The following is a 26,749-nucleotide window of genomic DNA, read 5'->3' as shown; positions in this document are numbered from 1 at the left end:
TTGCTTAGATACCTCTTCTCAAACTGATGTGTGACTTTTTTTATATATCATGTCAAGCCAAGTCACACATCCTAACAGTATGATATTGGTGTTTGAGGTCACATGGCATCTGGTTTGTGTCGTGTATGCATGGAGAAATAATTATCTCGTAGAATATCTTGCCAGCGCCCTGTTATGTTGCAAAGATACCGAACATTTTATACCGAATTGGCACATTAATTTTCCACACAATCACAGAAATGCCACTGCTAGATTTTCGTATCAGAAAAATTTGGAACGTAGAGCTAGTCATGGAGAGGAATGGCAAAACCTGCAATTCATTAAATCTAAAAGGTCTAACTTTCCAAGTCAAAGCCAATCACTTTCGGCACAATAGACAGCATAAAAAGCAACCTTGGGTGCTAAGTTTAGAGAGAATATAAGGGAAAGCTCAAAGCTCAATTCCACAACACCCACCAATATTGGCTTTTCCATGTGCATTTCCAGCGCGCAACTTTTGGTTGGGTTCGTGCGGCCTCTAGTTCTATTTGTTTTCTCCTGTTAAGGCAACTTTAAATTCATTTTACATAATTGCGAAGTAAACATTGCTTTTTTCTTGCTCTAGCATGCATGTGGGAAAATCAGTAACTTTTTTTTTTTTTTGTTGGTCCTTTTCTTCGTTTCAATGAAAATCTCAAAGGTGGGGCTAGTGGTTGATTAAATATCAGTGTCGGTGAGTCCTTATGATTTGTGGTTAGATCATTCAGATTTCTTCACTGAAAATTTTGGCAGAAAAGTTGCAGCTTGATCGTCTTTGAAAGAAGCTTTGTCAATGGTCTTGTAGCCTAATGGCATTATAACCTCTGCCATAAGTTTGAGGTTGCTGGTTTGATCCTGCTTGTAATTTTAGGCCGTTAGTGCCTGCCTCTCTTATTCAAAAACCACCAAAAAGAAAAAAAGAAAGTTGAAAGAAAGAAGCTTTGGCAAATAAACTACATTGTATGATTGAAAAATCAATAACAAAATATAAACAAGAAAAACTCTTCATAGCCAATGTTGATTAATCAGATGGAATCAAAATAAAATATTTACTTAAAGAACCAAAAGCATATATAAGCTTAATATGCAAGCAAGAAAACAAACAAACAAAATATAAAAAATTGTCCTCTTCTAAATAATATTTTTCTATACACACTCCAAGAATTGAACCCTAAAGTGATGCTTAAGGGACCCAAACCATTCCTTGTTAAAATTATTTTATCATTGGTTTGTTATCTTACTGTGTTGTTATGACTTAGATCCATTAAAAAAAATTCAAATATATCAACCTTAGTTTTTCTCTCTCTTTTGTTCTTTTGTGGATCATGCAATGGCTAATTGTAAAATTTTGGAGATGAAAAGGGAGCCAGCTTCTACGCTGAAGTGTCATTTGAAAATCTATAATTAGAGAATGTTTAAGTAGTGGATTTAAAAAAAATAAAATAACCCTAACTACCCGTTTAAATATATTAATTATTAAACAAAACTATCAGTAAGTAAGCCCCACAACAAACAGATCATTCTATCATGATCTATGATATCACATGTGAGTTGACAAGTGCCACCACTTATTTACCAAAAAATTCACTATAGTGACAAAATTTAGTCTTTAAATTAAATTTTAATTTATTTGTTATCCCAAAAGCATATCATGCACAAATAAATACTGTTGTTTGAACCAATGACCGCATGGCTCAAGAGATTATGCTAATTTAACCAAGAATCTCAATACAAGCCTTGTGTATATAGCTATATTAAATATTTGTCAGTAGAGTTCTTCATACTTGTTATCCTTTCTGACTCGACCTGCATCTGCATTAGCAGGTGTCTAGTGTGGCTGCCGGATTGTGAGATTTTAACTATCATGGTGATGTGCTATGGAACTCGTTTGGATAGCTTCTTTCGAACAGATGTGTCAAGCCGTGCACCAATTGTTGGATAAGACGATGGCCCTATCCAACTTTATCCCCTCCTGTACCACAGTTGTTGCTCTAGCATGTATGTGGGGAAATCAGTAACCTTTTTTTTTTTTTTTTCTCCCATCATTTTCTTCGTTTGAATGAAAATCTAAAAGGTGGGTTAATGCTTTGATTAAATAGCAGTGTCAGCAAGTCCTGATCATATTTCTGCAGGAAGTTGCAGCTTGGTTGTGTTTGAAGGAAGCTTTGCCAATGGCCTTGTAGCCTAGTGGCATTCTAAGCTCTCCATTCAATCCTGTTTATAACTTTAGACCTTTAGTGCCTCATTCTCTAATTCAAAAAAAAAAAAAAAAACAAAAAAAAAAAAGAAGCTTTGGCGAATAAATTACATTGTATGATTGGAGAATCAATAACAAAGTATAATAGTATAAACTCTTCGTAGCCAACGATGGTTAATCAGATGGAATCAAAATAAAATATTTACTAAAAGAACCAAAAGCACAGATAAGCTTAATATGCAAGCAAGGAAACTAACATATGAAATATAAAAAAGGGAATACTTCTATAGGCAAAGACAATGACGAAGGTATATCACCAATGTTGAGATACAACTAAGCAAGAAGTACTTGGCGAGACCTTTTCAAAGTAATGAAATCTTTTGACATAAAGCAGCTACCACTTCACTTCTAGCAAAATTTTGGAGCGTGTAATGAACTCATCATCTGGTGACGCCTTCAGCGCTTTAAACTGATGTTTATTCGTCCTCAACTTCTTGTGTCTCATACCACCATGAAACAGGGCCAAGCCCATCATGATCCAATGAACCCTATAAAATAGACAACTTGATAAGCCATGCTTCCCATAATGAAAGACGCAATAAGTCACAGTTCCAAGTCTCAAAAACATGCATTGCCGAAGAGGGCCCTACCCTATGGCTCTTATTGCTAGTAGAATTTAAGGCCTTTGCCAAAACAACTTTTCGCGCATTCAAGATGCTAGTATAGATAATAGTAATTATGACGGGTGAGTACCCATGTGGAATGAGGAACCTTATCCCAAAAGCTAATTGTTGAGTTGGAAGAACCAGCACACTTAAATATCTCATTGAACATCCCATATTACCTAATGTCAGACTAGATATCCCATATTATCAAGTCTCCATCAATTGGCCCCCCATGGAAAGCTAATGTCTCAACGGCTGCACTTCATGGCACTTAACTTAGCCTCCTGCCGATCATAACCCTCTATGGGTAACCCTCTCCGGAACTACTGACAGCGAGGCTCTAATACTAATTGATATATACCTATGTGAAATGGGGAAACCTGCCCCAACAGTTGGCTATTGAAGTGAGAGAAGCAGCCCATTTAAATACCCCATGGAGCATCGCAAACCGCCTAATGTGAGACTTGGTATCCCATACTACCAAGCCTCCATCAAATTATAAATTTTTCTTTCTCCAAGGTTGTCTCAAACTCGTTTGGTTTGCAAAACGAAAAGTAATGAAGAAATGGAATCAAATTAAAAAGAAAAAGTAACTTCTAAATTATAAAACGTCAGATGTGTTCATAAATAAAAATTATTAGAACAAGAAATAGCTGTTATTAAGTAATAAAGAAATATAATATATATCTCACATCTAAATTGTCATGCAACGGAAAGGTATTCCTTTTCCGAAGTGCTAGCCTAAGAGGGAATTATATGCCAACAACTCCACGTATAGAAAGGCAAAAAAATGTCTAAACAAAGACAGTATATCTCTCTCTTCCCCCCCCCCCCCTTCTCCATCAATCAATCATTATCGTTACTTACTATAAAAGTTAAATAAAATACTTACAGTAACCACCATAGGGGCAAATGGCTTTGATTCTTTTGGCTGCTCTACTGGAATTGAAGGGTAACTCACATTTTGAACTTGGAATTTGACCTGTGATATTGCAACTCGCAATTAGCATATTCTTACATTCCAAGCATTTAGTTGAAAGAATATTATAGTAGAAAGAAGTGAACCTCGTCAGTATCATCAATAGGATATGATTGTTCATTAAAATCCCAAAACCACGTGCCTTTATTGCTGTAATTTGAATAGAAGCAGATAAGTATGGCATTCAAAATTCAGATTAAAAGGTGAATTAATCTCAACAAAACAGAAGACTATTTGAAAGCACCGTATCACAGTAGGTCTAAAGGTCATCTCAAAATTTAGATAAACTGTGTAAGCAACATCACCTATTTTTTGCTTCACCCTCAAAATGGGATGGATTGGGCATATGATGCACTGGTACATAAATGTCATCGAAGAATCCAAGTGATACTGTCAAACAGAGGTTAACATTACAACTGGGAATGAATTATTAATAAATAACTGACCATTGAACAATCAGAAATAATAACATGATTCAAACATTTGAAAAAAAGGAGCTACATGATGTGAGAAACATTGAAGGTGTCAGATATGCAAAAAAGTAAATAAAGAAGGAAAAATAGACATTAGATTTGATCTAATTTAACACAAAGGCTTATTTTAATTATTGCCTTTGACACTCTTCTGGAATTTCAACCACACAAGAACTCACTCTTTTTAAATTCAGAATCTTTTTATACTCTGACAAATAAAGAAATAAAGAAATATCACAGATATCACGGAAGAAGTTGAGGACAAAAACCTTATTTTGCTAGAGTGAAGATTATATAAAAGTCATCACCCGCCAGAAACATGCCATATTTAGAAAGGGATTGCTGATGGAGTAAGAGAATGAAAACAAATATCGTACTTTGTACCCACTAGATAGGTTAGCAATAATAACATTTGTATTTTGTTATTAACCGGAGTGAGCAAGTTAGAAGTGAAAATTGCTCTGCAAAAATATAAATTAAAGAAGCGTGCATCTAGAGAAAAAAAATGAGGAAATTGGAGAACAAATAAACCATGCAATTAAGGTGAAAATTGCCATGAAGAAATAGAGGAAAATCTTGGGCATACAGCGTAAACCATCAGCATCAGAAGTTAGCAATTTTGCAGTAATGATTTCTCCCACAAATGGACGGAACATGATTAAAGTAAACAGAACCTGCAAAAAATCAGAACAAAGTCAACACATCATAAAAAACTAATTTCTTTTATCAACTAATTGCATATAAAAGTATTATTTTGATTGTCTTTTGAACATCAGTTTTTTTTTTTCCCTATCCTCGTAATGCTTATGTAAGCCCAAAATAATCAGCACAGGCTATCATTTACTAAATATCAATCCAACAACAAACTTGATGCACCACCAAGACCTAAACCTATAGCATAAAATGAAAAGCTCAAGGCCAAACGTGGAGTTCTTAAGTTAAGAACATATACCGTATAGGTCGCAGCACCATCACCAGGGAAGATAAACCCGCCCTCAATAGATCTAATGTCATATACAGAAATGCACAGCCCCAAATTTGCAATAACCTTCATCATCACAGACAACCATATCAGCATTGAAAATTTAATAAATTAAACTACACAAATGCAGTTCATAAGTGAAAATCAAAATGGCAGCCCATCAAACCTTATCCAAGAAAAGTTTCTCAAGCTCCTTATGTATAGACTCCTGAATTGGAAGGCTAAGAAGATGCGGCGGTAAGCGCAATGTGTGCTCAATTCTACTGAGGTAGAACATGAATGTGACACCAGGCTGGACAAAATGGAGAGGTAGTCAATGTTAATAATTAGGTACACTATAAAGGTGACAGTCGGATACAACTAGGCCTGATAGTGACAGCAAAAGCTTGACAAGGACATGGTCAATTGGTGCCAGACAAAATATTAGGATGATCAAGTTGAATGATGAAACTGACAAAAAGTAATACATGATCGAGTCAAGTCACATAACAGATTAGATCAGGAGAAGAAAAATGAAACTAACTAGCAATTATCCAGACACAATCAATGGCACAGGAAGCATGACATTCCTAAAAATTTAATGATAAATTGTTGTGAATTTGCAAAAATAATTTTCTGGGCAAATGGTTAGTGCAGAGACCTAGGGCTAAGGGGTAGGGCTAAATATTAAGAAAAGAATCAATAATTTCAAATATTAATGTAGTTCGATGCTAAAGCCATCAAACAAAAATTCTAATGTACTAATCTCTTAAGAACTTTGCGGTTCACATCTCCTAGCTTTAACTGATTCTTAACTTGCACGGAAGAGCTAAATAATCTGCTTCCACTGACTGTTGTGAGCATAAATCCAAATAGGAGGGAGTTGAAAATTAGACCTAAAGTATGATTTCATCACAACATAGAAACACATTCTTTATTTAACAAAAAACACAAATTAAAGAATTAAAGAATGAAGAAGAACAAACTCTACAAAGTAATGCTTCTCTAGCTCCAGCAACAACATGCAGAGACAAACAAGAACAGATAAGTTAAAAAGAATGACGAAGAAACTCAGAAAGCACAAATGATCAACTAACAACAATAAAGAATGAAGAACAAATGAAAAAACCTGGCCAGCCGCGAACTTAAAACTGAACAAGAGACAGAGACAAGCACGGCAACACAGACGAGCAAGAGACAGAGATGAACGACCAGTCGAACACGGCAACACAGCAACGAGCAAGAGACAGAGACGAGCGACCAGTCGAACACGGCAACGAGCACGAGACGAGCAAACAAAGCCGAGCAAGAGCACGAGACGGCGGCGAAGGAGAGTGTGTGCGACGAGAATGATGGCAATCGGAGTGAAGATGCGACGGGAATGGAAGAGGCGCCGACTGCCGAGAGCGAGAGAGGAGAGGGGAGGAGCGTGTCGAGACTGAGAGGCGAGAGACTGGAATGGGAACGTTACGGCTAGCCGGCTAGGAGGGTGTAAAGTGTAAACCCAAAAGGTTAACCTCAGTAAAAGGTAAAATGATAAAAATCTCCCTCCTTACCTCTGCCTTTAAAAAACAAAACAAAACAAAATTAAAAAAAGTATACACACACATGCACAACATGTATATCAGGCGGGGCCGAAAAGCCATGGCAGTATTCCTCACACGTAACGTGGCCCTATCAAACATCAGCCCTACCCAAACATGCCTAAACTACATCGAATGGTTTTTTTTTTTTTTTTTCAGGGGTTGAACCGGGCAAAATTTCATCGGGTTCTAATAGGCAACCGAACCTCATGAACACACCTAAACCTGTATATTTTGCCCCCCCGATCTTTTTCACATTTGATAACTTTAAACTTATATAAATTTTTCTTTGATCAAAAAAAAACTTATATAAATTTTAAATGACAAGTCAATTTTTCAATAATTTCTTAAAATTTTTTTAATTTATTTTTAAATGTAATTTTTCAATTATTCCAAAAACATTTAAAAAAATCAATGAAAAAATTTATCAAGTATGTAATTATTTATAAATATTAATTGTTAAATTATTTGTTTAATTTTAAATATTTAAAATAAATCTACCATCAGAGTCCTGACTTCATTATTGAATTCATCAAAAGTTGTAGCAGACATTTGAAATGCCCCAATACACTATTCTTGCGTGATCAAAATTGTTCTCACATTAGACCATTTTTACTGGATATCCAAAATACAGCCGTCATATGTAAAACCGCTGATGATGTTTCTTGATGAGGATTAAAGTAATATATATTGATGCTTGTAAAAAAATGTAATATACATTGATGCAGTTCATGTCATGGGAAAACCAAATGCCCTCTAGTATGAACAGTGACAGACCTAGAAAAATTAGACAGGGGAACAAAATTTTTACTCAAAATATTGATTTTTTAAAAAAATAATTTTAAAGATTTATTAAATTATATTAGAGGTAAACATTTATTAAAATTAAAAACTAAATAACAAGGCCTGTAATTTTTACAGTCATTATTTTTTGTTCTTTATTAAATAAAATTTATTTATCCGTTTTGTAATAGTAAAGAAACAATTAAGAAAATGTTTTTGAAGTTGTTAATTACTCGACGTCAAACTATTGAAATTTAATATTCCACAGATATGATTTTGGTTTGGCAAAAGCACAAATTTAATTATAAACTACTTTTTAAAAATATTTAATAATTTATATTATAAATAATGCAAAATAAATTATAAATTATAAATAACGAGACAACTAGCACCTTTTCATCCATGTAAGTAACGTCCGTCTATTGAGGCCTACACTCATCACATCACCCTCTCCCCCTAGTCTACCATCAAAACTTCATTATTTGCGTCGGAGTGCGTCATCAAATCTGAACAGGGCTGAGCATAGAGGGGATCAAAAGTGTCATGGCCCTTCCTAATTTTTTTAATTTTTTTAATAAAATATAGAGGTTATATATTATCAATTATTTTAAGTTGACATATTATAAAAATTTTAATATGTTAGATAAAATTTTCATTTCAATTTTACATTAGTCTTTTATATATGTATAATACAATTATTATAATAGCTTAAAAATATAGTTGTCATAAAATCTACTTATTTTTAATAAAATAATATTATAATTGCTCTAAAAGTATTAATATCATTTGATTTTTCTTTCATTTGATAAAAAAAATTATGAAAACTATTACTAACAAATTTTATAAAGCATTGCAATAAAATTTTCAAAATATATTGAATGAAGAATTTATTAATTAAAAAAATTAAATAATAAACTCAACAAATAAGTGATAGAGTTTTTTATATTAAATAAAATTTTAGATCTCAATGATGCATTGAAAAAATTCAATGCTTATGAGCAAGATGAAATTTTAGCAAATTTAATGATAGTTTATATTAAAAAGAAAATTTTTAAAAATTTTATCATAAACATAATAATTAATTATTCTTATACAATAAAAAATTAATGACAAAACTTAAAAAATAAATACACACACACATATATTATATGTAAAGTTGAATATAAATATACAAATTGAAATATTTATATTATATTAGTGATATATATATATATATATATATGTATGTATGTATAGATTTAATTTCTTTTTGATTATCATATATGTTTTGTTATTTCAGCCTTCTAACAAAATTTTTTAGCTATACTCCGGATGTGAAACCAGAAAATCTATATACTATCATTAGATGAAAATGGGAATTTCCTAACTGGTTTGCACCAGATATGCGCAGGCTGTTGTCCAAAATCTTGGATCCTAATCCAAACAACCGGATATCAATGACCAAAATTATGGAAAGATCTCGGATTCTTGGTTCAAGAAGGGATTAGAAAAGAATGTTGTTACAGGGACTGAAGAGAAACAACTAGCACCTTTGGATGCTGATGGTATATTTGGAGCTTGTGAGAATAACAGTGGTCCTGTTGCAGAAACAAGAGAACTCACCAGACCTCATAACATGAATTGCTTGAACCAGTGGGGGGACCATCACAAATAAATGAATGTTACTCACATTAATGGAAAAGTATTAAGTGCTCCATTTTTTATAGTTTATTATTTATTTTAGAGAGAATGATAGAGAAGCATCAAAAAGATTAATTAGTTTAAATTTTAAGTATTAAATTTTAGGAATTCAAATTTACAAAATAAGTTGTAAATTCATCACAATGGAATTATAAAATTAAAAAATTGAGTTGTGAATTTTTAAAATTTAGCACCTGAGACTTAATTTAAATTAATTGATTCTTTGGGACCTCTTTGTCATTCTTCTTTTATTTTACAACACCCTATAGGTTATCAAATACTTTTTAAAAAATAGTTCATTACTAAATTTGTAGATTCATCCTTTGAGTTAAATAAACTTTTTAATGGAGCAAATGATTTTTTTTCTTTTGAAAGAGGGGGCTATTGTAATTTTTTGAAAGGGGCAATGAAAATATTTAGAGCCGTTATGTCTAATTTTCTCCTTTTCCATTCATTATGTGTTTCAGTTGAGAGGTTAAATTTATGGAGGGTAAGACTTACACATTTAATCTTATATATTTAATATACTTTTATGCAATCAAATTAAGGAATAATAAAACTTTTAGTTCATCCAATTTATTTTAATTATCAATTTAATCCTTTAAATTTAAATTTTATCAATTTGAATTTGATCCTTATTATTTAAATAACAGACAATACTATTAAAATTTATTAACATAGATAGGATAATAAAATTAGGCAAAAGTATACAAGTTTTCATTTTAATTGTTTAATTTTATAATGTGTATTTCTACTCTTATAATTCTAACACCATTAATTTTACCAACAAAAAATTTCTACTTGAACTTTTAAATAATGAAAAACCATTTTTTAATGTTAACATATTAAATATAAAGAAAGCACTGGCAGGTGCGCTGATGATTTTCGGTTGAGACGTTAACTTCATAAATTGCTCAATCCAACAATTAATGCGCAATTAAGGCAGTGGAAAAGCCATGCTGTATCGCTTAGTTAAAAGGAAATATGATATGCTGTTTCCTCATATCATCACAAACCACAAGACTGGAATTGAGAGGCGCAGAACAAAAGTCACATGAATAGTTTCTTCCTCGATTTTCCAAATAAACAATTGTATTCAAATGGATGTTCCGTGGCAAGTTTCTTCCTTCTAAAGAGTCAGCGCATAAACAAAACATTCCCTCCGTGTTTTTTTTTTTTTTTAATGGAGATAAGAGCTATTGATAATCAATAACAAAACTGTACAAGAAACAAACCAAGGGCCGGGTTACCACCTTTTGCAATCTACCCTCTCTCATGATTGGGTGGGTTGATAACGTTGTATGTGTGTCAAAATGTGTGTGTGTCAAAGTCCCACATTGATTAAAAGAAAGACTCTCCTAGTGTATATATATTAAGGAATGAAGTGGGTTAGTAAAATAGGCTTGGAAGAGGAGACAGGCCAACTTAGGGCAATTATAGTTGAAATCAGCCAATTCGCCCCCTTTCCCGCGAGTCCCAAGAGATAATGGGTTCTTTTTACCGAATTATTTTTACAAAATAAATAAAACGTTTTTTCTTCCCAACGTTTTACGTTTGTCTAAAGTTTCCAGACAGGAGGTTAAATGCATTTTACGTTTGTGTAACCCCAACGTTTCTAGACAAGCTTTTAAACGATTTTTATGGCAGTGTAATCGAGCCTTTAATCCGGTGGTAACCCCCCAACGTTCATGTCCACCTTTAGCTATATATAGCCATGTGTGCAGACAGAGTTTAACAAGCCTCTTGAGTTCTCTCCTCCCTCAACGTTCAGTTCGTCTGTGCTTAGTCTCCATTGTTCTGTTCCCTTGTTCCACCAAGGAGGTGCTTGTTTAATCCTGGGAAACTGTCGGTCGTCCGAAGGTGTGCCGGAATAGTTCTTAAGGACAGTGTCCTTCCTGGCATGACTCGAGCAATTCGTATCTCGCTGTTCACGTTTCTGCCGGTGCCACCAACAATCTTAAGAACTAGTCAACCCAATGGCGACCAACGGTGCTGAGAATGTCACCCCCGAAGGTGTGCCCAGTGGTTCGGTTGGAGGTCAGTACGTCCCTGCCGTTGTTGCCGTCCCCCTACCGAGGCCGTTCCCGGACATATCGAAGATAGAAGTCTTTGATAGCCGGAACTTCAAACGCTGGCAAGAACGTATCTTCACCGTTCTTGACATGCATGGTGTGGCGGCTGCTCTTGCTCAATCCGAGCCTCCTGCTGATACTGATCAAGCCCAGAGAGTTGCATGGACTCATGCAAATAAGGTATGCCGACACACTATCATTAGCACTTTATCTAATGATTTGTTCGATGTCTACTGTGTCTACAAGGAAGCTTGTAAGATATGGGAGTCCCTGGTGACAAAGTACACTGCTGAGGATGCCGGCAAACAAAAGTTCGTTGTGGGCAACTACTATAAATGGAAGATAATCGAGAACAAAGATGTCAAGGAGCAAATCAACGAATATCATAAGCTGCTGGAGGAGCTTCATGCTGAAAACATCAACCTTCCAGACGAGTTCGTTGCTAGGATACTGATCGAGAAGCTGCCAGAATCATGGTCTGACTACAAACAGTAGCTAAAACATAAATAAAAGCAGCTGTCCTTGACTGACTTGATCACTCACATCATCATTGAAGATACCAACCGCAAGGCAATACGTGCAGCTCGAACCAGAGAAATGACATCCAAAGCCAACCTGGTGGAGACAAAGCCTCACAACAAGAGGTATGATTCTAAAACTAAAGACAAGAAGAATAGAAAATCTGATTACAAACCCAACGCTTCTAACCCCTCTTTCAAAAAGAAAGGAGACTGTTTTGTCTGTGGTAAGCCAGGACACTATGCAGCATAGTGTAGGAAGAGAGCAAACCGTGATAAGCCTCAAAAGCCAAATGTAAATTTGGTACAACGAGATGGTGACAGTGATGATGACATCATTGCTGCAGTGGTGTCACAAGCTCTCTTGATTTCTGATGTGAAGAAATGGGTGGTAGACTCCAAGGCTACCAGGCACATATATGCTAGCCAAGAGATGTTTACTACCTATAATCCTGTAAAGGAAAGGGAAGACCATATTTACCTTGCTGATTCCTGAACTGCTAAAGTTCAAGGAAAAGGAAAAGTGGTCTTAAAACTCACATCAAGAAAGACTCTGGCTCTAAATGATGTTCTGCATGTGCTTGAAGTTAGAGCTAACTTAGTGTCAGTTGCTCTTTTAAGGAAAGCTGGGGTTAAAATGTCATTTGAATTTAACAAGATTGTAATGACAAAAAATAATGTGTTTGTAGGCAAAGGGTATTGTAATCAGGGACTGATTGTTTTGAATGTTGATGAAATGAATAAAACTGAATCTTTTGAGTATATGCCTGTTCATATAGTTGATTCCTTTGATCTGTGGCATGCTAGACTAGGTCACGCTAGTAAAGGTTATATAAATAGGATGCGACAACTTAGACTACTTTCTGAAATTAAAAACAGTGATTTTGGAAAAAGTGAAGTATGTGCAGAAACTAAACAAAGTAAAAAACCTCATTTTTCTAGTCAAAGAGAATATGAATTACTATCTTTAATTCACACAGATTTAGGTGACTTAAAACATACCATGACTAGATGTGGTAAAAAATATTATATCACTTTTATTGAAGATTTTTCAAAATATACTAAAGTATACTTGTTAAGAAACAAAGATAAGGCTTTTGAAAAATTTCTTTTATATAAAGCAGAGGTTGAGAATCAGTTAAACAAAAGAATTAAAAGGGTTAGATCGGATAGAGGAGGAGAATATGTTTTGTTAAATGATTTTTGTGAAAAAAAAGGAATTATACATGAGATAACACTTCCTTATTCTCCCGAGTCTAATGGTGTTGCAGAAAGAAAAAATAGAACATTAAAAGAAATGATGAATGCTTTACTTGTGAGTTCTTCTGCCCCTGATAACTTGTGGAGAGAAGCTATTTTGTCTGCATGTTTTTTACAAAATAGGATACCTCATAAGAAAACAAAAAAACACCTTATGAGTTATGGAAAGGGTTTACCCCAAATTTAAAATATTTAAAAGTGTGGGGGTGTCTTGCAAAAGTTTTATTACCTGACCCTAGAAAGAGAAAAATTGGTTCTAAAACTTCTAATTATATGTTTATTAAGTATGCTGAACAAAGTGCAGCATATCATTTTTTAGTTTTAAAAAGTGATATTTTAGACCAAAATACAATTCTAGAGACTAAGCATGCTGAATTTTTTGAACATATTTTTTCCTTAAAAATTAAGCATGTTTCTAAACCTATTGAGAATTTAGAGTTTGAACAAAACTTAAATGAAGATTTGATTTTAAGAAGAAGTAAAAGGCAAAGGAAAGAAAACAAGTTTTGGAGATGATTTTTACACTTATCTAGTACAAGATGAACCGTTAAATTTTTATGAAGCTATTTCTTCTCCTGATGCCAAATTTTAAAAATAAGCAATGGAAATTGAAATTGATTCTTTAAGGAAAAATAAAACTTGGGTTTTATCAGATTTGCCCCAAGGAGCTAGGGCTATTGGGCGTAAATGAATTTTTAAGAAAAAATATTTTCCAGACGATTCAATTGATAAGTATAAAGCAAGGCTTATGGCCAAGGGTTTTACTCAAAAAGAAAATATAGATTATTTTGACACATTTTCTCCTGTAACTAGAATCTCTTCTATAAGAGTTCTTATTGCTTTGGCTTCAATTTACAAACTTTTTGTTCATCAAATGGATGTTAAAACTGCTTTTTTAAATGGTGATTTGGAAGAAGAAATTTACATAGAACAGCCTGAGGGATGTGTGATTCCTGGGCAAGAAAATAAAGTTTGTAAACTTGTAAAGTCTTTGTATGGCTTAAAACAAGTGCCTAAGTAATGGCATGAGAAACTTGATCAAGTTTTGACAATTGGTAGATTGTCTACTGTTGAAGTAGAAAGATGTGTTTATATAAAGTTTGTGAATAATGATTGTGTGATTATATACTTGTATGTGGATGATATGCTGATTTTTGGCTCTAGTATGTGTATTGTTAATGAAACAAAAAATTTTCTTTCTTTAAATTTTAATATGAAAGATATGGGTGAAGCCAAGGTAATCTTGGGTGTAAAAATCATGAGGAATGAAAATGGAATTTTGCTTTCCAAGAACATTATGTTGAGAAAATTCTCAAAAGTTTGGACATCTTGAAGATGCTCCTCTGAGTACTCCTTATGATTCGAGTGTGCAATTAAAAAAACACAAGGGTGACCCAGTTGCTCAATCTGAGTATGCACAGATTATTAGGAGTCTGTTGCATTTGATGAACTTTATTAGGCCTGATATAGCTTATGTTGTAGGCAGATTGAGCAGATATACCCACTGTCCAGGCAGTAAACACTGGAAGGCTCTGGTGAGAGTCTTGAGATATTTGAGAGGTACCATGAATTATGGTATATTATATAGTAGATTTCCTACTGTATTGGAAGGATACAGTGATGCTAACTGGATTTCGGATTCAGAAGAGATAAAATCCACTAGTGGTTATATATTCAATCTTGGTGATGGTGCAATAACCTGGAAGTCTGCAAAACAGACAATCAACGCAAAATCCTCAAGGGATTCTGAGTTCATAGCCATGGAGTTGGCTGGGACTGAGGCTGAGTGGTTGAAAAACTTCTTAGCAAGTATTCCAATAGGTGAAAAGCCCACACCATCAGTGTTTTTACATTGTGATAGCCAGTCTGCAATAGTAACGGCTAAAAATAAGACCTTCAATAGCAAAAGTAGACATATTCAATTGAGACATAATATTATAAGGCAGCTGCTCAAAGACGGGGTCATCTCAATCGATTATGTGAGATCAGAGTTAAATCTGGCGGATTCGTTAACTAAACCCTTAAGGAAGAAATTTATTATTGAAACGTCGAGGGGAATGGGACTTAAGCCCGTTTGAAATTAACGGTGATAGCAACCCAACCTTTGTGATTGGAGATCCCATAAAGAAGGTTCAATGGGTAAGAACAAGTCACTTGTTAGTTTTGCTAGCACTGAATTTTGTCCCTTCCTATGGCTTGAAAAAGTGCTAGAATGCATTGAACAGAGGCTGAACGAAAGCTCTTAATGTTTTCATAGTCCTTACGGATGGTGTATTCATTGTAGATACACTTAATGAAAATACCTATACAAATGTGGAGTGGGGCCGCTCCTATGAGATCGTGGCAAAATCTCTAGAGCATTTGTTAAAACCAGGCGTGCGCATGGCCGATAACGTGCAAAACCGTCGTTAATAGCAGCGACTGTGGGGGTATAATCCAATTAATAAGACCTCTAGCACACGTTCAAGATCTGTTGGTTAAATAATGAAGTTATACCAATTTTTCTGCGTGCTAAGTTTTATTAGTCTAGATTTGGTTCAAGTCGACAGACACCAAATTCAAAGTGATTATCCTCCATGTGAATAACTCAGATGAACATAAATCCTTTTAACATATGTGGGGGATTGTTGTATGTGTGTTAAAAGTATGTGTGTGTCAAAGTCCCACATTGACTAAAAGAAAGACTCTCCTAGTGTAGATATACTAAGGAATGAAGTGGGCTAGTAAAATGGGCTTGGAGGAGAAGTGGCCTCGCGCACATGAGACAGGCCAACTCAAGGCAATCGCAGTTGAAATCAGCCGATTCGCCTCCCTGCGCGCGAGTTCAAGAGATAATGGGTTCTTTTTACCGGATTATTTTTACAAAATAAATCATTATTTTTGCCTTGCCAGAGAAACTCAATTTTTGGCTGTCTGAAGTTTGAAATCAAACCAAGAACGTTTTTTGATCATTAATTGAATTAATTTTCTAAACTTTTTGTCTTCCCAGCGTTTTACGTTTGTCTGAAGTTTCCAGACAGGAGGTTAAATGCATTTTACGTTTGTGTAACCCCAACGTTTCCAGACAAGCTTTTAAATGATTTTTATGGCAGTATAACTGAGCCTTTAATCCAGTGGTAACCCCCCAACGTTCATGTCCATCTTCGGCTATATATAGCCATGTGTGCAGACAGACCGTAACAAGCCTCTTGAGTTCTCTCCTCCCTCAATGTTTAGTTCGTCTGTGCTTAGTCTCCGTTGTTCTGTTCCCTTGTTCCACTAAAGAGGTGCTTGTTTAATCCTGAGGAATTGCTGGTCGTTCGAAAGTGTGCCGAAATAGTTCTTAAGGATAGTGTCCTTCCGGGCACAACTCGAGCAATTCGTACCTCGCCATTCACATTTCTGCCAGTGCCGCCAATAGATAGTAAAAAGTGCCAAAAGAATTAGAACTAAATAAACATAATCTAAAGACATCAATGACAAGAGGACTATGGATGTTGCAAGAAAAATTCAAAGAAATATGCTCATCTCTAAAAATAAATTATCTAATTTCCAAAATAATGCCTTGAAGTGGATGATCACTTGAATACTCCCTGCTAATGAAGTCATAACTGTTTGCACATAGAAGATCAATCTTAAGCTTTCTATAACCTTCATTCTATCACTTGTGTAGTCCGTCATAAACCATTTTCAAAACAGTCGAATCACTTTGCATATTGCTTACTTGTTGAAAAATCCCACCTTGATGCTGCTCCTTTTTTTCCTCTTAGTACAACATCGCAAATTTTTATCCTACCTATCATCTTCTATTCAGCCACTTCTAATCTCACACAATCATCCTCACCAGCATAAATACTATCCCTAGCTAACATTTCTTATCTTAAAAAAAGAGGAGACCAAACCTTTACTCGTTTGATTACTCTCTTCCTCACCAAACATAAAGTTACATCTTGATGTCCAAATATCCCAGCGAGTGTATGTGAAAAGTGTCCTCCAACGCAATTGTTGTGTTTGAGGATTACCTAAATTTGAACTTAAATTCTAGCTAAGCCATTGCAATGTATTTCTCCTCTTGAAGTCAATCCGGTGTCGTTGATCAACAAGCTGTCTTCACTTGCTTTCAGCTTCTCTACAATCTATGAAGAGGTGAATCTCATCCTCTATCTTTGTGCATCCTTGGGGGCATAAGCTTGACTGAATTAACCCCTTTTATTGTCAAAGGTTAGATATATGGACAGCCTCATATTAGCCAGAGGAGGCATTTCATCTACATGTTTTCAAAAATTGGACTGGGCGACAAAATACAAAAATCACAGGTCGCAGTTTTCATAATTTAACCTATTAGATCAACAATCAAATTGATAACATAATAATTACATGAAAATAATATTTAAATGTATATATAAAGAAAAATATTAAAAATACTAACAATAACATTCATTGTTAATATTGTTCAGCCATAACATACTAATGTATAACTTCCTTATTTTTTTTCATACACACACACACATATTGTATTTTCTTTTTAAAACAAATGAATTTTCAATTTTTTTCTACAATTTAATTCATATAATGTAAATAAACAAATTGTGTACTCAAAATTTTACTATAACAATCTAGAAAAAATTTGACATCAATATTTCTAAATTAAATAAAAATCATTACTAGAATAAGAGTACAAAAAAGAAAAAATTGGCTCAAACTGATCTAACTGTTCCAAGTTTCAAGTTAATTTCATCTGTTTTGGCAAAAAAAAAAAAAAGAATTAATTCCAATTCTATCAAAATCATCCGGTCCAAAATGAACCGATCCCTAAAACAGGTTAATGAATCAAACCAAACTGCTTTTTATGTCCAGGTGGCAGTCCACTCATCCAAGTATGTACAAGGCTTAAGTCCAAAAGGACAAGGCTTTGCTCCTCCGCACACATGGGCTCCTCCACAGCTCCACTAAGCCAAGGAAAAAGACTTTGATGGTCCAGATTTAATGTCGTAGTTTTTAATTTATTTTATATTTATTAAAATAAAATATTTATAACAATTATAAAAACTACATGAGTTAGCATTGGTCTAAAGCAGAGACTAGATTACACAGTTCTTTTTTTTTTTAAATATCAAATCAAGTAGGAAAAAAAATCATGCACTTCTAGACCCAATGCCCATATAGTCCTTGTGAATCTTTGCTACAATACTAACAGGTTGTGAATTAAAAATAAATAAATCAATAAATTGAGACAGAGCTTCTTTGGTAAGAATATTTGCGACACAATTCCCTCCCCTATCACATTGTTGAACCTCCACCATCCAATCTCGACATATTAATCCCTGTAACTATTGTTTAAGCTCTTTTGCTTCCTCTCCTAATTGGGATTGGTCAATCCTACAAAAATTCATTGCAACCTTCATTAAAATATTGACATGATTTCGCGAATGCGTAGCTTTCTTTTGATTTAATCCCTAAACAATACACTGTATGAACATTAATACAAAAAACACAAACATTCATAAAACCCAAATTTATGAAAGTTGTGGAAGGATGTTGATTTTCTGGTAACTGATCCAAAGGAATTGTAATCCATAATTTTCTGGTAACCACAACCACGAAATTAAGAGTAGACGGAGGCAATGAAACCACAAGAATGAGAGTGGTTGACGAGGAACTATGGGAGAGGCAATAGTGCACTTGGACGGATTTCAGAGTGCGTTTTCTTGATTTGTTTCAAACTATGGGTATTTCGGACATTATTACTTCAATCTTATTTACATCCAAGTCCCTTGATACTTGATAGATATTAGGTGATTTCATAGGATTTTTGGGTATTTTGAATGTTTCTATGAGATTTTATAGTGATTTTCCCTCTCTATATATTTCATATAATTTTATATAATTAAACCAAGAGATAATAAAATTTTTAATTCCTTCAATTTATCTCAATTATCAATTTATTCCTTTAAATTTAATTTTTATCAATTTAATCTCTTAAATTTACATCAATTACAAATTTGATTCTTCATATTTAAATAGGAGGTAATACTATTAAAACTTGCTGACATGAATAACATAATAAAATTAGGTTGAAGTATACAAGGTTTCATTTTAATTTTTTTTAATTTTATAAAGTGTATTTGTCCTTTTATAGCCCTAGCATTGTTAATTTTATCAACCAAAAATTTCTACTTGAACTTTTAAATATTAAAAAACCATTTTAAATGTTCAATATTTACTACTCCCTCTATTCTTATATATAAAATATTTTTAACCCAATTATACAAACTAATAAAAATTAATTATCTATTTAAAACCACAGTAATATTTCAGTTTTATTCCTAATTATTGTAAATCAAAATTAAATCTCTTTTTTCAAAGTAAATTAATGAGTACTTATCTTTTTTTTCTTTTTAATGTAATAAGGATATAATAGTTCATTTATTAAAAAATCTAATGACAACCTCTTTTATTTAAAGATAAAAAAATTGTTAAAAAGTTTTTTATATATAAAGATAGAGGGAGTATGAAGAAAGTAATAGTAGATTCACTGATAATTTTCAGTTGAATCGTTAAATTCATAAATTGCTCAATTTGTTCACAAATGTGCAATTGTGGCAATAGAAAATCCATACTATATTGCTTAGTTCAAAGGAAGTATGATCTACTGTTTCCTCATATCTTTAGAGGCATCTGTGGCTCCGAATGCTCATTAAGGTTAGGAGCAATCTTGACCTACAATTTTAGCCTTATTTGATCTATGCAGTCCATTTAAATTAATTTTTAAATATTTTTAATATTACATTTATTAAAATAACAAATATAAAAAAATTTAATATTAAATCTAGATAATTTAAAGTACATTTAAATGATTAATTTATAAAATTTTAAATTTTTAATATTAAATTAAATCATCTAAATTATACCTAAATTGCATATAATCTATTTGTATAGTCAAATTATAAAATTATATAATTTTTTAATATTAAATTAGACTGTTAGATTAAATCTATATTGGTTAGATTAAAAATGAATAGATGTATTAAAATTTTAAAATTTTTATATTAATAAATATAATATTTAAAAAATTTAAAAAATTAATTTAGATGAATGGTAGAGATTAATTTAAATTAAAATAGAGGTCAGGAGCGATGAACATGCGGTTCACCAAATGCAATTCTGTAAGAAACCACATGATTGGAGATGAGAGGCGCAGAACAAAAGTCAAATGAATAGTTTCTTTCTCAATTTTTCAAATAAATAATTGCATTCAAATGTATTAGACTATATGAGGTATTGGGCCCAGCCTATTATTATGTTAAGGTCCATTTCATTTGTAACAGAATATGGTTTTATTGTTGTGATTCCTTTGACTACAAGAAGGAAGATCGGTGTCTTTGTAATGCATTTGAAAGGAGAATAAACATTTTTGACCTTTCTTTCTCATTGTTTCTGTAGTTATCTGATATGGTATTAGAGCTTTTCACTCGTGGCTAAGCTCCGATCCTATCTTCATACTACAATCATTGACATCATCAGCTGAAACTCCTTTTTATCAAAAGTTGAGATCTAGCTACAAGATGTCGAACATCATTTCTCTTAATCAAGATGAATCTCTTGCCCTAAATTTTATTTGATCTTTTTCCAACAAGATCACAGTGAAATTGGATGATAATAACTATTTGATGTGGAAGCAATAAGTCCTACTTATGGCTTGTCAACACCGTCTCCTTGGCTACCTTGATGGCTCGGTATGTTCTCCATCGATCTTTGTTCATGACGAAGAAGGTCACTTTGTTTCTAATCCATATTTTGAAAAGTTTGATGTTCAAGATCCAACTCTTGCTTCTTAGTTACTAGCTTCTATAAGTAGTTCGATTCTTCCTAAGTTGGTGGGATTCGATACTTCTTCTCAGATCCGGACACAGCTAGAGAAACTTTTCCATAAAATCTAATTCTAAAATACTCTCTTATTGAAATCAACTTAGTAATCAAAAGAAAGGAGAACTATCAATGAGAGATTATATAGCGACTATCAAATCTATATGTGATCATCTTACTATGCTTGGTCATCATGTTGATGATACGAATCACATATCATATGTACTCAATGGTTTGATGGCAGAATATGAATAAGTTATTACTGTTATTAATGGTACTCATGGTCGATATTCTCTTTCTGATGTTCATATTATGCTCCTTAATGCTAAGTCTCATCAAAAGGCATTTGTTCATTAGATGCCTATTCAAGTGAATATCGCTGCCTACATTCCTTCAGTCAAATATGATGATCCTAAAGTTGCTTATCATGTCAACTACACTCCTCGGGCATCCTTTAACCGTGGAGGTCGGTCTCTGTTTCCACCATCTTAGGCTTGTACTAGTGCACCTCATGGTTGTGGTTGCTTTTCAAATCGTCCTCTTTGTTGAATTTGATTCAAAGTAGGCCATATTAATGATCATCGCTATTATCAATTTAATTATAATTACTTGCCTTCTCAAAATTCATTTGTTACATCTGCACCTAATGCCTATAACACCATCTATTCATTCTATTGAGGATACCTCATTTGGTACTTTTAAATCTTCTTTTGCTGCTACCACTATTCCACTAACTTATATTACCCCATCTCTACTTGTACTACATCTACCTTTGCCCTCCACACCTATGCCACTTCCATCTTCTATCCCTGCTTCTTCAACTATAAAATCCATTCCAATAGTTCCCTTAGGTCCTTAGAATTCTCAAGTTTATCTAGCATCTCTTACTTCTCAAGATGATGATGGTTGGTATTTTGATTCTGGTGCTACTCAGCATATTACCCGTTCTTCAAACAAAATTCAAGGTCTCAATGTATCTTATAGTGCTGGTTTTATTGAAGTAGGTAATGGTCAACCTCTTCTTATCTCATTAGTTGGTCATTCTACATTACCTACATCTTTTAAGAAGCTATATCTCAATAACATTTTATGTGTTATTGCTATGAAAAAGAACCTAGTTTCTATTGCTCAATTTATAAAGGAGAACCAAGTTTCAGTTGAATTCTTTCCTAATGTCTATATTGTTAAGGATCTGTAAACTTGAATGACTTTGGCACATGGTACTGAAACAAAAGGCATGTATTGCTATCTTGACCATCTACACCAACTTGCTGTTGCTTCTTCAAATGTTCTTAATTCTTGTTATAGTGTTACTTCACATATTTCTGCACTAGTCTTATGGCATCGTAGACTAGGGCATCCCTCTATTGAGGCCCCTAAAAAAATTTTACATTCCAATAATGTTGCTTTTCCTACCACCAATAAATAGCCTTTATGTCAAGCATGGCCAAGAGCCATAAATTACCTTTTGTATCTTCTTTGACAATATATGAAAAACCATTTCAATTGGTATTGATTGATCTTTAAGGTCCTATACCCATTGTTTCTTCTAGTTATGCTTATTACATTGTGTTTATTGATGTACATACATGCTTTGTTTGGATATATCTTTTAAAGCATAAACATGAGGCCCTTCAAGCTTTTAAAAGGTTTAAAGCTAAAGTTGAAGTATAGTATCAGACTAAAATTCAACAAGTACAAATGGATAATGGAGGTGAATTTCAACCGTTTGCCAAATATTTAGCAGATTCTGGTATTAAAAATCATTGCACATGCTCGTACACTTCAAAGCAAAATTGGTTTATTGAAAGAAGGTACCAATAGATTGTTGAGACTAGACTCACACTCTTAGCTCAGTCATCTCTTCCTCTCTACTATTGGCCACATGCATTTATATCTGCTGTATTTCTTCTCAATTGATTGCCCACTAAAGCACTTAATGGAGTTACACCTTATGAGAAGTTGCACGGTAAATTACCTTATTACTTTATCCTTAAAGCATTTGGATGTGTTTGTTATCCTTGGCTTAGACCATATCATGCTCACAAGATAGACTTCGAATCTACCCCTTATATTTTCCTTAGGTATAGTCTTAAGTATTGTGGATACAAATGTCTTGATACTACTACAGGAAGATTATATATATCTAGACATGTGGTATTTGATGAAAATGTCTTACTTTCCTCTTCTTAGCACAACATTCAAGCACAAACTTCTACAGGTACAAAATTTGAACTAATAACTTCACTATAACCTCACCTTATATCTATACCAAATCTCATAAACCTACCTTTTATCTCACCATCTGTTTCCTATTCTACCGCTTCACCTTCTATTTCATCACCTATTGATTCCATTATAGCACCCTCTATCACCTCATCTAAGTTTGACCTTTCATCACCACCAAATCCTCCACAACTTCCTACCAATACTCACCTTATGACTACTAGAGCCAAAGCTAGAATTTATAAGCCTAAGGTTTATACAGTGGCTACTTTCTCTTTTTATTACCTTACTACTATTGAAGAGGCTCTTGCTGATGATGATTAGCGTTGTCGCACCCGGAAAAATGCAACGCAGACGGCGGGCGAGCGGAGGTCCCAGCCTTCTCGGTGGGAACCGCACGGAACGAGGAGTCGCCACTAAGATCTTGAGGTAAATCTCGGGAAACCGATTAAAAGGAGGATAAGGGTGGTCTGCGAAATCAGAGAATAGGTTCGGGAGTCGGTTGAGTGTGGGGAAGGTTTAGTTACCCCACAACACCCGTTCGTGAGAACGGTTACCTGAAGTTTGTTGTGCTCTATTAATATGGTTTTATAATTATTTTAATTATCCCTTTTATATTCATGTGTCTGATATAAAAATGATGATAATTGAGTGAGAAATGTTTATTTATTTACGAGGGAGGACGGACTTGACTCAGAATCTGACTCTGAGGCCTACGTACCCTGTGATGGGGATAAAGTTCACGTAGTTCAGACTTGAAAATTGTTGGTGAAAATATATTTTTTGAAGGGAGATTAATTAGAAACAATTCACCATTTTGCAAATAAAATAATTTCTGAAATTTTGATATGTGTGTTTTAAATTGCAAAAGGTAATTTAATTTTAATTATTTTCTCCATTTTTGAATTTTTGGAATAAAGAAAGGAAAGGGTTTAAAATTATTTTTCTTTATGATTGAGGATTTAATCGCAGTAACTGCAGAACCTAATTGGTTCATACGATAATGCAATTGCTCTAAATATCTGTGGAGATTCTAAAATCTCGCACGATAAAAGAGTTTGGCAATTTAATTTATTGATTTATACTCTTATATATATTTTTAAGTGTTAATAATAATTTTACTTCAGTATGTATATATTTTTTAAAGGATTTTAATCAACATACCTGCAAAGCTTTATTGACTTATACGGTAATATAATTATCTTAAATATCTGCGAAGATTCCATAATCTCACACGATAAAGGAATTAAATTTAAATAAATACATCCTTAATTTGATTAATTTAATATATAATTTATATATATTTAATAAACTTAATCGTTATATCTGTAGAGTCTTATTGACTCATGCGATAATACGATGATCTTAGAAGCCTACGGAGACTCAAAAATCTCACATGACTAAAAGATATAATCGGTAAATGTGGTTACAATTTAACTACATTAATTTGGATAATTAAGTTTTTTAAATTGTATATTATATGGTTATTTACAAAAATTACTTATCTATAATAATTGAAAATCACTATATCTGCGAGGGCTTATTATCCCACACAATAATGTGATTAATTTAAGTCCCTACGAAGATCCTTAAAATCTCTCATGGAACTTAAATAAATTATTAATTTGAATTATAAAAGGAGAGTTAATTTTAACATATAAGTTTTGCTCTCATATCTGCGAAATCTTGTTGATTTTCGTGACATGAGATCACTTTAAATGTTTGCGGAAATTCTTAAAATCTCACACGACAAGTAAGTGATTAGAAACTAATTTTCTCTTACTTATTTTATATCTTTTCAATTGGGTAAGAATCAAATTCTCACCTCCTCCTTTTATAAAATAGGCTCGTCATAATAATTGAAATCGTACATGTGATCATCATAAAAAGTGTCATACAATATGAGTGTGATATTATTGACAATTAAAGGACCTTAGGACTAATGGGAATGAAAAACATGCCCACACATATTGATGTGCCCTTTTATGCTTAACACATATTTAAAGACCTTGCCTTAATAATTGCACTAACTCTTTCTTTATTTGAAATGAGATTACACCTAAAATTTCATTAAGCTTAGTTATGGTAGCAAACAAAATTATTATTTACAATCTCTTTATCCTTCTTTTTCACACTCTCTCTTTTATTATTATTATTATTATATATTTTTTTAGAAAAAAAAGGCAATCACATTGATTTTTACTTAAGAACTAAAAAAATGAAGGACGTGTATTTAAACATGAAATTTGTTTGGAAGTTAATAAACTGAAATCAAACTGAGAGTTTCAAATTTTTAAACAAGCAGACTACAAAACCTGTGTGTAGCACGTCCCAGCTTCGTCTCACCAGTCGAGCAGATTCCTCTCTTTCTGATCTCGTTTCCTCTTTCTCTCTGTCCTGGTTTCCTGCTTTCACACTCCTTCTGCGCACATTCTCACTCGGTCTCTGTTTTTTAGTTTTCACATCCAGCTTTCTTCTCTCTCCTCCTCCTGTGTGTAGCACGTCTCAGCTTCGTCTCCTCTCGGCTTACTCAGTTCTTGTTTTTCCAGAAAATGACTCGCCTCTCTCGGTCTCTTGCTCCTCCTCTCTTGCTTCTGTTTCACCTCTCTCCGTCCCTCAGTCTCTTTTTTTTCTTCGTTCAGCTTTTGGTCTCTCTCTTTCTTCGTTTTCATGTTGTTATTTCTCCTTCTCGGTCACTCTTCTCTTCTCTTCTCCTTTGGTTTTTTGTGCTCTGTTTTCTGTTTCTTCTGTCTGTCTGTTTCTCTCTTCCTTTCTTTCAGTCCAAAAAACCGTCCTCTCCTCAGTTTTCATTCGGTCTTATATAGGGGATGGAAGAGGTGAATCATTGCTTTCTTGCTTTGCTTTTTCTTTCTGTTGCATTTTCTGTGTGCGCTGAAGTTTCTGCTCTGTTTTTCTGTGCTGTCTGTTTTTCTACGTTCCTGTCTCTTGTTCTTCTTTTCCTGTGCTGTTCCATCTCTTTTCTCTGTTGTGCTGTCTCTTGCGTGTGTGCGTGCGTCCTTGGTTCTGTTTCTTTTCTCCTGCTAGCCGAAAGCGTACATTTTCCGATTGCTTGTTGTTCTTTTGCTCTGTTTTGCTTCTTCTGCGCCCAGCCGAAAGTGTACATCATGTGTATTCTCCTTTCTGTGCTGCATGTGTATGATCTGCATGTCTTTTATTTCCCATGCATGTGTGCTTGTTTCTGTTTCTGTGTCTCTTTGGTCTATTATCTTTGCTGTTTCTGCGTCTCTGTTTCTGTCACAAAGCTGAAAGAGCTGTGTATGTGTACGACAGTCTATTTCTTTTCTCATTTCCTCTCTCCAGCCTATCAACATGTACGTCCTGCTATCCCTTCTTCTTTTATTATTTATTATTTTTTTTAACTTCAAGAATTATTTAAAAGGAAGAAAAGAGAAAAGAGAAAAAAGAAATTAATTTTGGGTTAAACCAGAATATCTCTCTCTCTTTTTTTTTTAAAGAAAAAGATTAAAG

General features: G+C 33.6%; 1 protein-coding gene across 1 annotated transcript; it reads right to left on the bottom strand.

Moving 5' to 3' along the window:
• Positions 1–2,482: 2,482 nt before the first annotated feature.
• On the bottom strand, positions 2,483–6,769 carry LOC129322913 (uncharacterized). Its single transcript, XM_054969374.1, has 8 exons — positions 6,423–6,769; positions 5,481–5,606; positions 5,285–5,380; positions 4,919–5,006; positions 4,165–4,249; positions 3,946–4,009; positions 3,773–3,862; positions 2,483–2,763 (listed from the first exon to the last, which is right to left on the bottom strand). The coding sequence occupies exons 2-8, from the start codon at positions 5,589–5,591 to the stop codon at positions 2,692–2,694; spliced, it is 606 nt and encodes a 201-aa protein (XP_054825349.1). The 5' UTR covers positions 5,592–5,606; positions 6,423–6,769; the 3' UTR covers positions 2,483–2,691.
• Positions 6,770–26,749: the final 19,980 nt, after the last annotated feature.

This window comes from Prosopis cineraria, unplaced genomic scaffold (genome assembly GCF_029017545.1).
Source record: "Prosopis cineraria cultivar Desert tree isolate PC_DT_omini unplaced genomic scaffold, ASM2901754v1 PC10, whole genome shotgun sequence".
Classification (NCBI taxonomy): domain Eukaryota; kingdom Viridiplantae; phylum Streptophyta; class Magnoliopsida; order Fabales; family Fabaceae; genus Prosopis; species Prosopis cineraria.
This window is presented reverse-complemented; position numbering and strand designations above follow the sequence as displayed.

Coding starts and splice junctions, on each gene's coding strand:
- LOC129322913 (XM_054969374.1), bottom strand. CDS start 5,591: ATGTTCTACCTCAGTAGAATTGAGCACACATTGCGCTTACCGCCGCAT. Junction 5,007..5,284: donor ATGGTGCTGCGACCTATACG/GTATATGTTCTT, acceptor GATTTTTTGCAG/GTTCTGTTTACTTTAATCAT. Junction 4,250..4,918: donor TGATGCTGATGGTTTACGCT/GTATGCCCAAGA, acceptor TCTGTTTGACAG/TATCACTTGGATTCTTCGAT.